Source organism: Desmodus rotundus, chromosome 6 (genome assembly GCF_022682495.2).
Source record: "Desmodus rotundus isolate HL8 chromosome 6, HLdesRot8A.1, whole genome shotgun sequence".
NCBI lineage: Eukaryota > Metazoa > Chordata > Mammalia > Chiroptera > Phyllostomidae > Desmodus > Desmodus rotundus.
In genome coordinates, this window is record NC_071392.1 from 48,071,984 (window position 1) to 48,087,364 (window position 15,381).

The 15,381-nt window shown below is 34.3% G+C and overlaps 1 protein-coding gene across 1 annotated transcript in view; it reads right to left on the minus strand.

The window, feature by feature from the left end:
* Positions 1-1,257: 1,257 nt before the first annotated feature.
* The window catches only part of NAMPT (nicotinamide phosphoribosyltransferase), a 35,411-nt gene continuing 21,287 nt past the window's right edge, over positions 1,258-15,381 (minus strand). Inside the window, exons 7-11 of the mRNA XM_024558567.4 lie at positions 13,133-13,358; positions 11,073-11,192; positions 8,126-8,266; positions 6,666-6,800; positions 1,258-4,528 (exon numbers count right to left, since the gene is read on the minus strand). Coding sequence (XP_024414335.1) covers positions 4,418-4,528; positions 6,666-6,800; positions 8,126-8,266; positions 11,073-11,192; positions 13,133-13,358 — 733 coding nt within the window. The 3' untranslated portion in view covers positions 1,258-4,417. The remainder of the gene's footprint in view (positions 4,529-6,665; positions 6,801-8,125; positions 8,267-11,072; positions 11,193-13,132; positions 13,359-15,381) is intronic.

Below are 15,381 nucleotides of genomic sequence, written 5' to 3' on the forward strand. Positions count from 1 at the left end.
GAGGATTTATTGTCTACTCATACAACCCACTTGTCCTTTCAGGTTTCTTGGTCTTGTCTCATCTCAAATGACCTTTCCTTCATTTAGCCACTGCAAGGTCACACCTTGGATTGAACTACACCATGAATTTGTTCCTCTCAGATCACTAAATCCAGGCATCATGGTTTCATGACTAGTGTTTCTTGTCCTAAACTTGCTTGTTCAACAACTCCCAACACATCAGAGCTGTCATCAGACTAGCCACCGGCCTCCAACGCCCGGTGCTTTGTGTTGCCTTCACAGCTTTACCTATCCGGTTCAGATACTGTGGGGCCATTACTTCAACAACTCAATTATTTCAGTAACTATTCAATTATTGTCTCTGTGTCTGTACCCAAGCATTACAGTGCTACTAGGAAGGGAAAGAAAAAAAATCAGAGCGGGCAAATTTCCACTGTAAGTTCTCACTCACCAAAGAGTTGCATCCTCCACATTATTCTATAATCCTACTATACCTCTGGTAACTTTATTCACCACAGTAACTGTTTTAAAATCACAATTTTAAAAACTATCCCTCTGGTCTCTGACTTGACAAAATCTGCACATATACCTAGCCTCTCTTCCTTTCTTCTAAAATAAAAGCAGCCCCTCCCTCCACCAGTGCCTTGGACCCCATCCTCTTGTACCTGTGGAGCCCAATACCTTCACTGTTCCCTTCTGGCTCTTTTATCTTCAACTTCTCCCTCTTTCCTGGGTCCTTTTTAAAGATAAAGCAATAGATGAAAAAAAGAAAGGAAGACATGCTAATGCCCCATTCTCTCCTTTTCACGTCCCAAATTCAGAACTGTGTAAGGTAGCTTCTTTCTGACATCTGCCTCCTCTACTATCTGGAATGAAGGCTCTAAGCCAGCAATTATTTCCAAGAGGTTAAGTCCAATATGCTTCTAATTCCTCACTCTACTTGGTCTCTTAGCAGCATTAAACTCCTGTGCAGAAAAACTCCCTTCCTTTTGCTTCCACGACTTTATTCCACCTTTTTAGCTACTACTTGTCAATCTCCTTTGCCGGCTCACTCACCTTTTGCTGTCTAACTTTTAGAGATCCTATGGTTTTGCCCTTTCTTTATTCTAAAGCAGAAATTGGCACATTTTTTCTTTAAATAATCATACAGTAAATTATTTTTAGGCTTTGCAAGCTATAAGGTCTCTGTTAAACTACTCAACGCTGTCACTGTAGCATGAAAGCATCCAAAGACAATAATTAAACTATGAGCACAGCTGTGTTCCAATAAAACTTTATTTACAAAAATAGATGAGGGACTAGGTCTGGCCTGTGGTTTGCCAGGCCATACTCTACACTCTCCTTAGAGAAGTACTTTTTCCTGTGTCTCCAAGGGCCATCTATACATCAAATTCTTATCATGAGACCCTTCTGCCCCCAAATCTGTGTATCGAGCTAGCTAATATAAACATTTAAGTATCTCAAAGTGTTAATACAGGAATTGTGCTCTTTCTCCCCAAAGCTGGTCTCCTTCCAGTGTTCTCTCTTAGTTAAGAGGCACTGTGATTCATAAAGTTGCAAAGTAGAAAACAGGAGTCATCTTTGACATCTCTTCCTCTCATTCTCTAATTCTTTGAACTGAAGGAATACCTAAAAAAGGCAAGTCTAGAAATATGCCATTATTGGAAGCACACAGTCAAATTTAACATTTCACTAATAGAGCTAAGCTTTATTTCCATGTTTATTAAATGTTTATCTTTGATGTCGAATACATATTAGAATTGATTTAACATACAACTTTGGAGAAAAGTGGACATTCTCCACTGAATGGGTTAAAAAGGAATGTAAAACTACAAAATACTTGTTTAAGTGTTGAATTCTAAATTATGGCAAACAGAACAATAAATACCTTGCCATTTTTCTCTTTCTAGTTTTCCAAATTATAAAGTATTTTTCATAACAATTTATTTCAAGAAAGGAAATAAAGGATAATCACTAAAACCATTTTACTTTAAGTATAGAGTACAAATAAAGAGTCAACACAGAACTCCTATCTCCTATTTAAAATACAAATACTTCATGATGTTATGAATTGAGGAGAATTAACTGATGTCAGCTGCAAATCTAAAGGCTTAAGCAAACCCACATGCCATTTGCTTTTGTCTGGAATAGTTAGGCTGATTTAAGGGTGACACCGCAGAGTTCTATCTGATTAATCTATGTTAACCATTGCTACTCAGAATGGTGATGGACTAATACTAAGAGCTTAGGATGGGAATTCAGGATTAATCAGTTACAACTGGCTAAGAGCTAACAGAATTAATCATTCCACCCTGCCATCTATGGCCATGTCCAAATGTACAGATTTTAGCATTCACTGAAAGTTTTAAAATAAAACTCCTCTAGATACTCTGAAACTGCTGAAATTCACAGTACAAAATAATATTGTCTGTAGTATAATTCCAGTGTTTAAACAAAATCAAACTTATGGGTGGTCATCACAAGTATTATTGGTAATAAATGTATTTTCTTTTAATTCACTATAAGCCCCTTAGCACATTTTGTGAAGATGTGTTCTTTTTAATGCTACTAATTGTTACTTAGATACATTTAAGAAAATCAGCTTAAAATGATTTTCAACCAGAAATTACAGGATGAAAACTTTTACTGAAAGAGAATGCTTATTATTCACATTAAACAAGTGTTTAGAAATCATCTGCAAAAAAATACTTTCTCATGTAACTGTTCAAGTCAGATGATTTATGGCTTTTCAATTTATAAAATTTCACATTTAATATAATGTTAAAGCTTTTCTAAATTGGTCTTCCAACCAGATTCTTAGATGAGAAAAGAAAGGACAAAAGAGACGAACTCTGTATCAACTTAGCCTCCCCTCTTCCCTGAAAACCAACATTTCTCGTAAAATTCAAGGCACACTCCTGAAGGGCCAGATGATAAACATTTCAGGCTTTCTGGGCCACGTGGTCACTACGGCAACTATTCCTGCTGCTGTCTTAAGAAAGCCACCACAGACAAGATTTTACAAAAAAAGAAGTGCAGTCCAAATTGGCCTGTGGGCCATAGATGTCCAACCCCTGGCCTCAGAAGAACAGACCTCCATGTAAAGTAATCATTTACAAACCCCCAAAAAGTGGTCGCCTGTCAGATGTGATGACTGACTCAGAATCTAGCAGTTAATCACTCTAGAACATTGTGAGGTTGAACACTTTGAAATTAGCCAACTTTCTGCTTTTGGTTAAGATTCTTCTATTCAAACATGTCATCATGCTTTTTCATTGGGGATCATTCATCTTCATTTAAAAACTTAATGAAATATAATTTATTAAGGGATTCAGTTTAAAATTAATAAATGATGTCCATACAATTTAATATTCAATTTAATTTTTTAAAAAACTTAATGAAAAATATAACAGAATCAAAAAATTTAAAATAAGTACACTGACTACCCATTCCAGTATTAAGTCATATCAACTATAGAATAGGAAAAATAAATTCAGACGTGTAATTACTTTAAAATACACTACTTCCACTTTTGTCAGTAATTTACATTTATGTATATATTCTATAGTGGAAGCAGAAATTCTTTCTAAAAACATTATCTCCTTAAAATCTTGAGGTGCATATTATAGCCACAGGCAACATCTGACATATAAAACTGCAGCACAGGCCTTTCAGATTTGGCATTTCACTGGTACAATACAATGACCAACGTATATAATCCCTGTACAGTGCCTAGACATTCCAGTAAGAACCATGACTTTCTTTAATGTAGAATGGTTAATACATATTCTACAAGGGGCAGTGAAGTTAGTAATTCTATAGGGTATGTCCCGACATAATTTTTAAATTGTACAATAACACAAACAACTTTGTTAAGGCCATGTTTTATTTGCTGATTAATGGACAAAAGGCAATGTAAATTATTTTCAAGTATTTTCTTGAAAGTCTGTGCTCATAAAAATCATGAAAAGTTGGAAAGTGTTAAATCACTGAAACTTTAAATATATCGTACACAATCTTGTTTGTACAAAAATACAAGTTAAATATAAACATAAAGCAATCATGATAATTTTATGCAAATCTGTTTTATGTGATCTTTAGTTATATATAAAAGTTTCTCAGTTCTGTTATTTGAGAAAAGATCAATACCAGATTAAATTACTATCTATTGGCAAAGGGCCCTAAAAAGCTTACTTTAGCATTAATCTTTTACATGGTCAAGTGCATTTCCTAATTTCAGATCACCTAAACACTGGAAAAAAAGAAAAAAATTAAAGGGCAGTATGTCCATAAACCAACAAATAATTTGGCTGTAATGTATAATAAAACAAAGAAACCCCACACATCTGTACAATGTGTTATGTATCACGCATTCGCACACACAGGCAAGAACACACACGCAGTCAGAAAACAAAGCCTAATGAGGTTCTGCTTCCAGTTCAATATTCAGCTTTGCATTTTTTCTTACTTCATCAAATGAATAGCTTTTTGTCACCTTCCCATTCTTGAAGACAGTATGGAGAAGATCCTGCACAAATATAAAAATACTAAAATTTAATGATTAGAATATCAAGCAAAATACTTATGCGATGCTTGATGAATGAGCAAATACACAGTTATGCCTCAAGTTATGAAATTGTTATATGGAAAGAATGCTGTCCGTGGAGCAGGCAGAGAGCAAGGCATTATCTAAAATGGTTGTGTAGAAATATGTAACTTTTATGAACAGAAATGATTTAACATTACATTCTTAGAACAGTTTTCCTTAAAGGAAAAACCAAAACACCTAGTTGACCCATGTCTTTTTTTTTTTCCAGGTAGAACACGCGTTGCCCAGAACTCTGGCTGTCGCAGAGAATCACCACTGACAGTGCAACAAGAAAAACCAGCCGGACCTTCCCTTGCTCCTAGCCAACAGACTCAACACCAGTTAAATGCATAAGCCTGGAATTTAATAAACGTTAGTTACCGAGTTTTTGACTTAAAATAAGCAAACAAACAAACAAAAAAACCCTAAAAAATAAGAAACCAAACCTAAACAGAAACAAAAATAATTACTGATTTCTTAACTAATGCACAGAGACTGATTTAAAGAGACTTTGTGTATATCCAAGTCACTGATACGTGTAATCCATTTGATCCCTACAAGGGTAGCAAAGATAATTTAAGAAATTAGGACTAAAGTCCCTTTTGGGTCTGTTAAAGCCACTATTGTCTCACTGAAGAATTATCTGCTTCTAATTTCCCTTTGAAAAAAACAAAAGTAATCTACCATGCTTAAGTTTTCCATCTAGTCTGAATATTGTGAAACGTATGATATTATAGATCATTGTGTTTTTTTAAATCTCACTGTAACACTTTCTTCCATAAAGTTAAATATAACCTGTCAAAATGCTTAGTTATAAATTAACTACTGCCTTTAATATTCTGGAATATCATTCACATATGCTTAAAATCAATGCCTTTCTAAAATTAATAGTTACGACTATGCCTAAAGTAATTCAGGATAGTCCTGGTAGCTACAATTAATTAAGTGAAAGCTACTCAAAGAACTGCATAAACAGGCTATATAAAGGGATCTAATTCTAAAATTTGTTTATAAACTTTTTTTTTCATTAAAGGTAACAAAAATGTTATTTTATTAATTCTGGTTCAAAATCTTAAAATATAATAAAAGTAACAAGTAGAATATTTGAAATGTTATAATGAATCTAAAGTTATAAATTAATGTTTATGTTTAATGTAAATTTTCTCTTGAGAATATATTCATGAGTAGTTTTCCTCTAAAATTGATTAGTTTTTTCAATCCAGTGTCTTCAAAAGAGAAATTTTATAATTTTTCAGTTCACAAATATAAAGGTACTTTTATATGTTAAAGACCATTACATCATATGGACTTCAGCAAACTATAAATTTTTCCAATTTGGTTGACTTGAATCCGAAAACAGTGAAGTCTAGGTTTTACCTTTTCTTCCTCATGTAATCACGTAGTTTCCACCTCTTACACTAATAAGATAACATAAGTTGCCTTTTTAGCCCATAGAGTTGCTGTGACAATCAAATGAGACTAAAGAAAACCATCTAAACTGGATTCTGTGGTTTTTAAAAAATGGAGTTAACTTTAACAACATTTGAGAATTTGGATAGCCTTTCTTTTAACTAGTAAAATTACCAAAGTTTACATAATATAAATAGCTATGGGAAGTGTTAAGAGCATCCTCTAAGTACCTGTAATATTCCTCTTCAGAAAAAATTCACTGCTAACTGGCAAAACAGGAAGATCAAATACAGCCTGTTGAAGCTTATCAGTCACTACCCTGCTGGTCACTATTTAGACCCGCTATTATCAGTCACTATTTACCCTGCTGGTAACTTTTACTTTTTTTGAATGTTACAAAATATTTCACCCAATGTATAAATGAGCCTCACATTTATGATCTAACCATTTTTTGTTTTTCATCCTAATTTGGTAGGCTAAGTCAGCTATTGTATAATTTATAAAAAACTACTTTGTCCTCCAAAAAAATTGTTCTGAAAATAATTCAAAACTAAAATACAACATAAAATCCTCCCTTTTAAATTTGGAGAGCCAAACTATTACTGTTAAAACGAAACAAAACAAAGCAAAGCAAAACAAAACAAACTCCATCAGCACAGATACATACATGACCATATTCCTCAAGGTCTCCTTTTCCTTCCTCTAGTGTAACAAAATTCCCTGCTGGTGTCCTATGTAAAGATAATCGGCCCTTTTTGGACCTTTTGTTGGGATCAGCAACTGGGTCCTTGAAGACATTAATCTGAAATCCAAATTCAGAAAGAGAAAAAGAAGACTAATCGTCAGAAACGGTCACTTAACTCTATTTTAAAAACCATACACATAATTTATGTATGTATTTTAAGATATTTTATAGGTATAATGAAACCAATCTACATCAAGCCTTTAGAAACATAATTCTAGCCTGTTTTGGAGGACAGAGTGAGTCCTTTGTTAGGAAAAAACAAAATCTAACTCTTGGCTATCCTTTCTTACCACTGCGGAATAGCAAATCCTCCTTCATAGGAAGTCACTGAGGTTTTAGCATGTAATCCTTAAGGTAACTCCTTTTACATTACAAGTTGTCTTTAAACTGATCTAGGTATAGCACAGGCATGCTGGAAAAACAATTCTAGGTCAACTCAATTATATAATCTGTGACTCCAGGACTAGGATTTTACTAAGGTAAAGGCTTTCCTATTTCATAACCTTTCCATTTTGTTACTTTTTATTCTATTATCTTGTTACTATCAGAAGCAAAAAAGACCTAGAGATCCTAAGAGCAGAATGCTTGCTTCACAATCAGAAAGGCAGGAGGCAAAACAGTAAGAAGCAACTAGTGATGCTTTGAAAGAAGCAGATGGGTGAATCCCAGTAATCTCCAAAGAAAGGTGGAGGTGAACAAAGCAGGGTACCAAACCATGTGTTCTTAGGCGAGTATTCCCCTCCCCCACCCTTTGACCCATAGACTCTTAAGCAGGGCTCTCCACCCTCTGGTGTCTGTGGGCCTCATTGGAAGAAGAGTTTGTCTTGGGCCACATATTAAATACTCAAACATTAAACCAATGAGCCAAAAAAAAGGTTTTAAGTAAATTTATGATTATGTGCTGGGCTGCATTCATAGCCATCCTGGGCCACATGCTGCCCGAGAGCTGTGGGTTAGACACCGGACTGCATGAAGAGCTAAGGGGAATATTGTTTGGCTGCCTAGCAGCTTGGGTTCCCCTATTCTAAGGCTATGAGCACATGATTTTGGTATCACAACTCCAACCTCTCGCTCCACTGTTCTAGGTTAGCTGATGTTAATCAGCTAGGGTCAACTTTTTATTCAAAGTTATATACTACAGGAAGAAGTGGAAAATGATTGACCTGCACTGTCTCTGAATCTCTCATTTTTCCTAGTCTCCTTTATTCTCCTAAACCATGTTATTTATTACCTAGTCTCTCCTTTCTTTCCTTTTTTATGAGCCAAAGGGAGTGATACCTGACAATATATTAATAGCTCAGGGCCTTTTATCCTTTATAACTGCATTCTACCTAGACACACAAAGAAGGTACTAACTTCTAAGTAAAGGTTACAGGACATACCCCAAGACCATTGGTTATCACGTAACTACATTTGAAGGAACAATTCAAGAGGTCTCTTGTTAATTTCTGTAGCAAAGCTCCACCAGAACCGAAAGCAACATTTTCAATACTCCATTTTTTCTGCTTCATGCCTTCTACAATCTAGAAGATTAAAAAAAGAAAACAAACACTAAGTTATTTGGAAAAGAAAAACAACAACAACAAAAATACTAAGTAATTTGGAATAAAAAGGAAGAAAAAGAAGGTAATTTGGAAGAAAAAGAAAATAATATGGGTCCATATGCATCAATAGCCCATACTGATGAATAAACCCATCCTAAAGTTCTTACCACATAGTAAATAATAAGGCATATACAAAATTACATCCCACATTTTGTTTTTTAAAATCCACCCATCCCAAAAAGGGAAACCTGAAAGGGATTTTGTGTTGTCATAACTGTGGTTAGGACTGAGGAAATGAAGGAAATTAGAGGGTGAGAAAAAAAATGGCTATAAGTAGGTAAGGTTACTTGAGTACACCTCTCTGCTTCCTATAGTTGTGGCCCAGATGCCGGCAGCACAGGCAATGAGACCTAGACATTTGCCCCATATTACTACATGTTATCTATCACATATCATAATGCATGTCAAATGTAATGGGGCATTTAAAAAATCAACTGACATTGGTGGCAAAACAATATAAAATATTCTCTCCTACATATCAGTTCGGACACTGGCAGAGTCATTTTACTCTGGCTAGAACTCCAGTGCCATAAACAAAATTATAACTAGACTGGGCATTAACATTTATCATTGGATCATTTCTGGCAGAAAGATTATCTACAAGCCAGCTAGAGAGACCTGTATGAAAATATAGTTCTGACAACTAAAATAGTTTTTATCAAGGGACAAATAATTTAAGTTACACTGATTTATTAAGCTACATTATTATTATCATTTATATTTCTTTTTACTAAGTAGGACTTATTTACCCAGCATCTGTCTTATGTATCGTATCTTGAATCACTTTTAAGATACCAGGCTGCGCCCTGGCTGGTGTGGCTCAGTGGACTGAGTGCCAACCTGCGAACCAAAGGGTCTCCAGTTTGATTCCCAGTCAGGGCACATGACTGGGTTGTGGGCCAGGTCCCCAGTAGGGAGGCTGTGAGAGGCAACCATGCATTGATGTTTCTCTCCCTTTCTTTCTCCCTCCCTTCTGCTCTCTAAAAATAAATTAAAAAAAAAATGATAGAAGGTTGCAAGTGAAATTTAGTAACCATTCCTTTCATTTCATGAGAATAGTCAAAAGGAAGTACTGGAAAAGTCTAGTTCCTTTTTATGGAAACAGAATTTTCAGAAATAATTAGAAAATGATAAGCAGATTTAATAATTTTATATAAATCATTAATATAAATTCACTATATTCCCCTCAAATAGTAAGTCTTAACCTGATGTATCTATTATTTGCAACAATGAACAATAAAAATATTTTAACAATCCCACATTTAAAAGGCAAGTTTCTTCCTAAATCCCGTCTAATTTTACTACTATACATGGGGAATCAAGATGAAAACATACACAATTTAATTTAAAGTGATTCCTCAGGCTACATATAAACTTAGTCTCTTGTCTTTATTATTAAACCTGAATTCAAAAGTATTCAAAGGTCCTGGATTCAGATTTATTTTTCATTGATATAACTGTGAACAAAGTACAACTAAACCAACAATATAAACCTTATAAATAATGCAAAATTAAGACACATTCCAAAAGAGTAAATTTCAATATGGAAGAAATATGGAGGAAAAGAAAGGGAAACATAATTGGAGGGTAAGGTGGTGAGGTTAAAACAAACAGAAAATAAGTTTCAGACCTGTCATATGATTTTAGATATGCCTCAGAAGCATAAGAATCAGGAAATTACCAAGAAGAGTAATCACCTAATGTCCTATCTCTGTACTCCTGGCCCAGTTTCTTAAAGATATTCTTCCAATATAGCTACACCAAAACTTATACAATTCAGACGATTTAAAGTTAAAGTCTAAGTGACCACACTAAACTCTGTCAAACAGAAAAATCTTTGATAACTTGTATTACACAAGTGGATACCACTGGAGACTGGTATACATTAAAATGTCAATGGTTTATAATGGCAGACAGTCCACATTACGAAATCAGTGATAGCCATAACTTTTGTGGAGTATACTTTATGAAGTTATAGCTCTTCAGAAACTTATTTGAGAATAAAGAGGCAAAAGTTTTAACATAATACACTATCTGACTAAATCTAACAACAATAGTGATGACAGTTGAGGCTTAATTTAGAAGAGCTGACCAACCATTTTATAATTTTGAAAAATACACATATGAATACATGTGAGTTTCACATGGTTAGAGTATGTGAAGCTCCACTCCATTAAAACCGAACCTGTATGAGCAATGTTAAGAATTTTTGTTTTAGTCCTGGCTGGTGTGGCTCAGCGGATTGAGTGCTGGACTGTGAACCAAAGGGTCACTGGTCTGATTCCTAGTCAGGGCACAGGCCTGGGTTGCAGGCCAGGTCCCTGGTGGGGATGTGTGAGAGGCAACCAGCCACACAGTGATGTTTCTCTCTCACCCTTCTGCTCTCTCTAAAAATAAATAAATAAAATCTTTAAAAAAAAAAAAGAAAGAATTTTTGTTTTATATACAAGGAACATTCCTTGACTGGTGTTGTCTTGTTTCATAGTGATACTTCATTAGGCTTGGGTGGCCAGTGAGAATTGGGAATAGCAAATGTGGTTTGGTTGGTACTTCTATACTTTATGTTACTGAATCTAAGCAATTAACAGAAAAGACACACAGCATTATAAACACTTAGGAAAAGAATCACAATTGTGCTAAAATTATAAATGTATTGTTTATCAAACTAATAAAAAAGGAGCTTAATTATGATTATCTTATCGGAACATTTAATATAAACACAAACCTCTTGTAAAGTATTAATATCTACTCCATCCCCTTGAATAACTCGTAGATAAGGTGGTAGCAGCTTGTAGCCCTTTGAGTTCTCAGTAACAGGGAACTTCTTACCCAAAATATCCAAAACCTGTACAGAAAAATACACACCCAACACAAAATAACTAAAAATGAAAAAATAAAGTAAAAGCTTTCCAAAGTTAAAAAAGTGACTTTGCTCTGTAAGACAATCTTGAGAATATAAAAAAACTCAATTTACTTAAAAAATTTTACACTATGTATAAATCTTTTAAAATTTAGTCTCAATTCCTTCTGATTATGTTAGAAACAGGCATTCTAGTTTCTATAAAATAATTTTAACAGTAAAGTGTCTCAAAACATAGTATTTTTTCCCTACGTCTTTCAAATTACATAGATTCATTAAAGAAAAAACAACCTTTAACATTAGGCGTGTAAGACAGTAAATATAATAGTTTTAAAAGGTGTAGAAAGCACCACTTAACAAACTCATGACTATACTTTTGATTTGGATTTATTCTTTTTGTCCCTAATAGTTTTGTTTGGTTTAATTTTGATAAAACAAATATAAATCCATTTGAATTACAAAGTTGAGAGAACTATGATTTGCAAGACAAAGTTGGAAATGAAGCACATATAACTGAAGTTCTCCTCAATTAAAGATGACACGCAATTTTTAAGCTGACTTGCATAATATGCAAATCATACCACTCATTTATGAACTACTAAAAGTTGTGTAGTTGCTAAAATACGTAGACATTGATTTAAAATTTCTCAGAAAGCTTAGTCAGAGATTCAAAAGACCTATCAGACAATTTTCCTCCTCAACAACACTCCCTTTTGCTAAATAGACTGATGATTCTAATAATGAGGAAATTCCATACTGATGACTTTATTATTCTTAAAACTAAGTCTACACATTTTTTATTAGGTAACAGGAAAAACATGAAACCTGTTAAATTTGCTAAAACTAAATCTGTTAACATTTGAGGCTAAGATAAGACTTTTAACACTCTGGCTGGTGTGGCTCAGTGGCTTTAGTGCTAGCCTGCGATACAAGAGGATGCCGGTTCGATTCCCAGTCAGGGCTCATGCCTGGGTTGCCAGCCAGGTCCCCAACTGGGGGCATGAGCGAGGCAACCACACATTGCTGTTTCTCTACCTCTCTTTCTCTCTCCCTTCCCTTCTGTCTAAAAATAAATAAATAAAATCTTAAAAAAAACAATCTAAGATTGGCCTATTACATAACAGGATAAGAAAAGACTTTCTTAGTTCTATATTTCCCCTCTTTTAAGTGGTGATTTATCATCTAATCATTAGCTGGGAAACTGGTGAAATGAGAAGGTGACAATGGGCACTTGGCTATTTTACATGTTGTGTGACCTTGAGCAAGTTACTTTAACCTCTCTATCTAAGTCTGTTTCTTGGTCTATAAAAAGAGAATGTAATACTTATCATAGAGAGTAAATGACAGCTTAAGTAAAGCACCTAATGCAGTATTTTTATACTAGTGTAGATCAAATAACCTGCTCTTATTTAGTGCTTTTCAAAGAAGGCAAACCAAGTCCTAAACACTAAAAATAGACAACACTGCTACACTGAGGACTGAAGTACCTTTAAAGAATCACTACTTGAAGACTATTTTCAAAAAATTTTTTTTACCACATCACCTTGCACATATTTCTTTTGCACTAAGAATTTCAAAGGTATAGCAATAACTTGTGATAAAGGAAAAATAAACAAACTATAAACTTGGTAACTAAGTCACAGGATTCCTTAAAATGGTAATGCTATTAACTAATTTTGGAGGTAGAAAATATCAATAGTACTTAACTGTCTATTTGACAGTTTATATAAATAAGCCATAAGTCTGGGTACTCTTTCTGTTATTAACATGTGACCTTGGGCAAATCTATTACCCTCTCCTGGCTACAACTCTAAAATAAGGTCCAGATAGATCTGAAATGGTATGTGTATAAATAAAATCAAAAGTAGTGTCGATGCAGCTGGTTGATAGGCATTTTAATAATCAAGTTATGTATTAAAATTTACCTTTAATACAGTGTCAAGAGGATTTCCAGAATCAGGTCTGATTATTAGTGGTGCTTCTGTACTTCTTGATACTATTAAATGTCTTAGATCTTCACCCCATATTTTCTCACACGCATTATAAATATCATAGCTATCGCTGACCACAGATACAGGCACTGATGAAAACTGTGTTACTATATGTTCAAAAGCATCTTTTTCATGGTCTTTCCCCCAAGCTGTTATGGTACTAGAAAACAAAATGAAAATACAGATTTACTTAGGCGGACACATTACGGTTCCTGAACCATGTCTCATGTTTACTATACTATACCATCAACACTTCAGAGAAAGTGAGTGATTTAGTTTAATGAATGCACAGCAGGTTAGTTGAATAGTTGGACTAAACCACCCCTTGAATAATTTTTTTAAAGACTAAAAGTATTATTTTTCCTCTCTAATAGTTAGTTTAGCTTTTAAGTCATATTCAACTTTTTCAGGGGTACTCCTGAACCTACTCATTTGAACTCAGTGAACTAAAAAGCACTTACTGAATGCACTCAATTCATTATGCCCAGATGTTAGAAAGGATGAACACATGCTCCCATTATTTGCTAGGCAATGTAAAGCACTTAGCTCCCTCCTGTGAATTTTCAAAACCATGTACCAATAATACCAGACATGTATTTGATCTTTTTTTATCTTTCAAAATCTAAAACTTAAAGGCAACTACTTAACCTATACACAGATCCATATAGTCAACTAAATCTTTACCTATTATATATCTTCAAATGGTAAGTCATTTATTTCATTTATAGATTATCTACTACTAATTAATATATGCCCATGGAATAACAATGTTAATATTTAGTTTGTACAAAACATAATTTAGATGGGAAATAAAGTGTGAGAGTTTCTATGAAGCAAGAATGGTTACAGTGATTTTTATAATGTCCTCAAAATGGTTCTTCTTATTGAATAGATTAATAATATGTAACTTAAGTACTTGTGAGTTTACTAATACAGAAGTAGGCAAAAGTAAGTTAATAATAGTTAATATAATAAACTTTTGCGTACTCACAACTGTCAACCTACTTTTGCCCACCCCTGTATACAATTTTTCAAATTCTTAAACAAAATGATGAATTTGAAAATTGCCATTTCTTCATGCCAAGTAATTATTCCCCAATTTTCTAGTCTTTGCTTTTACCCAACCTCCCATTTTCGTTAAGTAAAACAATGAAAAGACAACCCATTTATTTACTGTAGAACCCTATGCAGGTTTAAGTGTATCTCAAACTGTTTGAAGAGTCATACTAATTTATGTTTGAAATTTTTATTTCATTTCTACTTTTTTTCTGAAGGACTAAACAACATTTTCCATGCTGCCAATGGTATGCTGGGGATAGCAAAGCATGCACCATTCAGGCTTATTTACCCAGAGACACTACTCTTGTCTGAAATGGAGAAATGGCCTATTAATATAGTGAACACTCTTCTAAACAACTAGAGGCTGCCAGTAAGCTATGTTGGCATCATAGGCATTACGAAAACATCTGCAGGCTAAGGGAAAATTAAGACATGACGAAGAGAAGCCCTTTCTTCATATCAAGAATTGCTACTGTTGCCCTGGCCAGGTGGCTCAGCTGGTCAGAGTGTTGTCCGGTACATCAAAAGGTTGTGGGTTCGATCCCTAGTTGGGGGGCATACAGGAGACAATCAATCGATGTTTCTCTCTCACAGTGATGTGTGTGTGTCTCTCTCTAAAATCACTAAAAAATATATCCTAATGTGAGGATTAAAAAAACAAACAATTGCTACTGTCCTCTCTATCAGGGACACAATTAAGAGCAAAGAATAGCAATGCTGCAGAGCTTTGTAACTGAAGAAAAAGAATCCTACATTTAGAGGTCATTGCTTATGCAGTTGTTTTTCTAGCATTGTATCAATACAGTCATCTAACTCTGCTATTTGTGTTTATCATGTCTAGTAAATGTAACTGTTCATTTTCAGCCTTTATCTTATGTTTTCTCTGTGGCATTTGAACTTTCCCGAAGCTTTCTCTCCCATGACTTCAATGATACCTCCTACGTTTTGATTTTTTTCTACTTCTACAGTTCCTTTTCAGTCTCCAACAGATGCTATGCTCTCTTTCCTTTCTTCAATCTGGCCAAAGGCTCTGATCTGGGCACTTGTCTCCCTCTATACTCCTCGGTGAATGGAAAAATACTCTGTATTTAAAAATACTGTGTGATGAGGCTTTCCAAAATGTG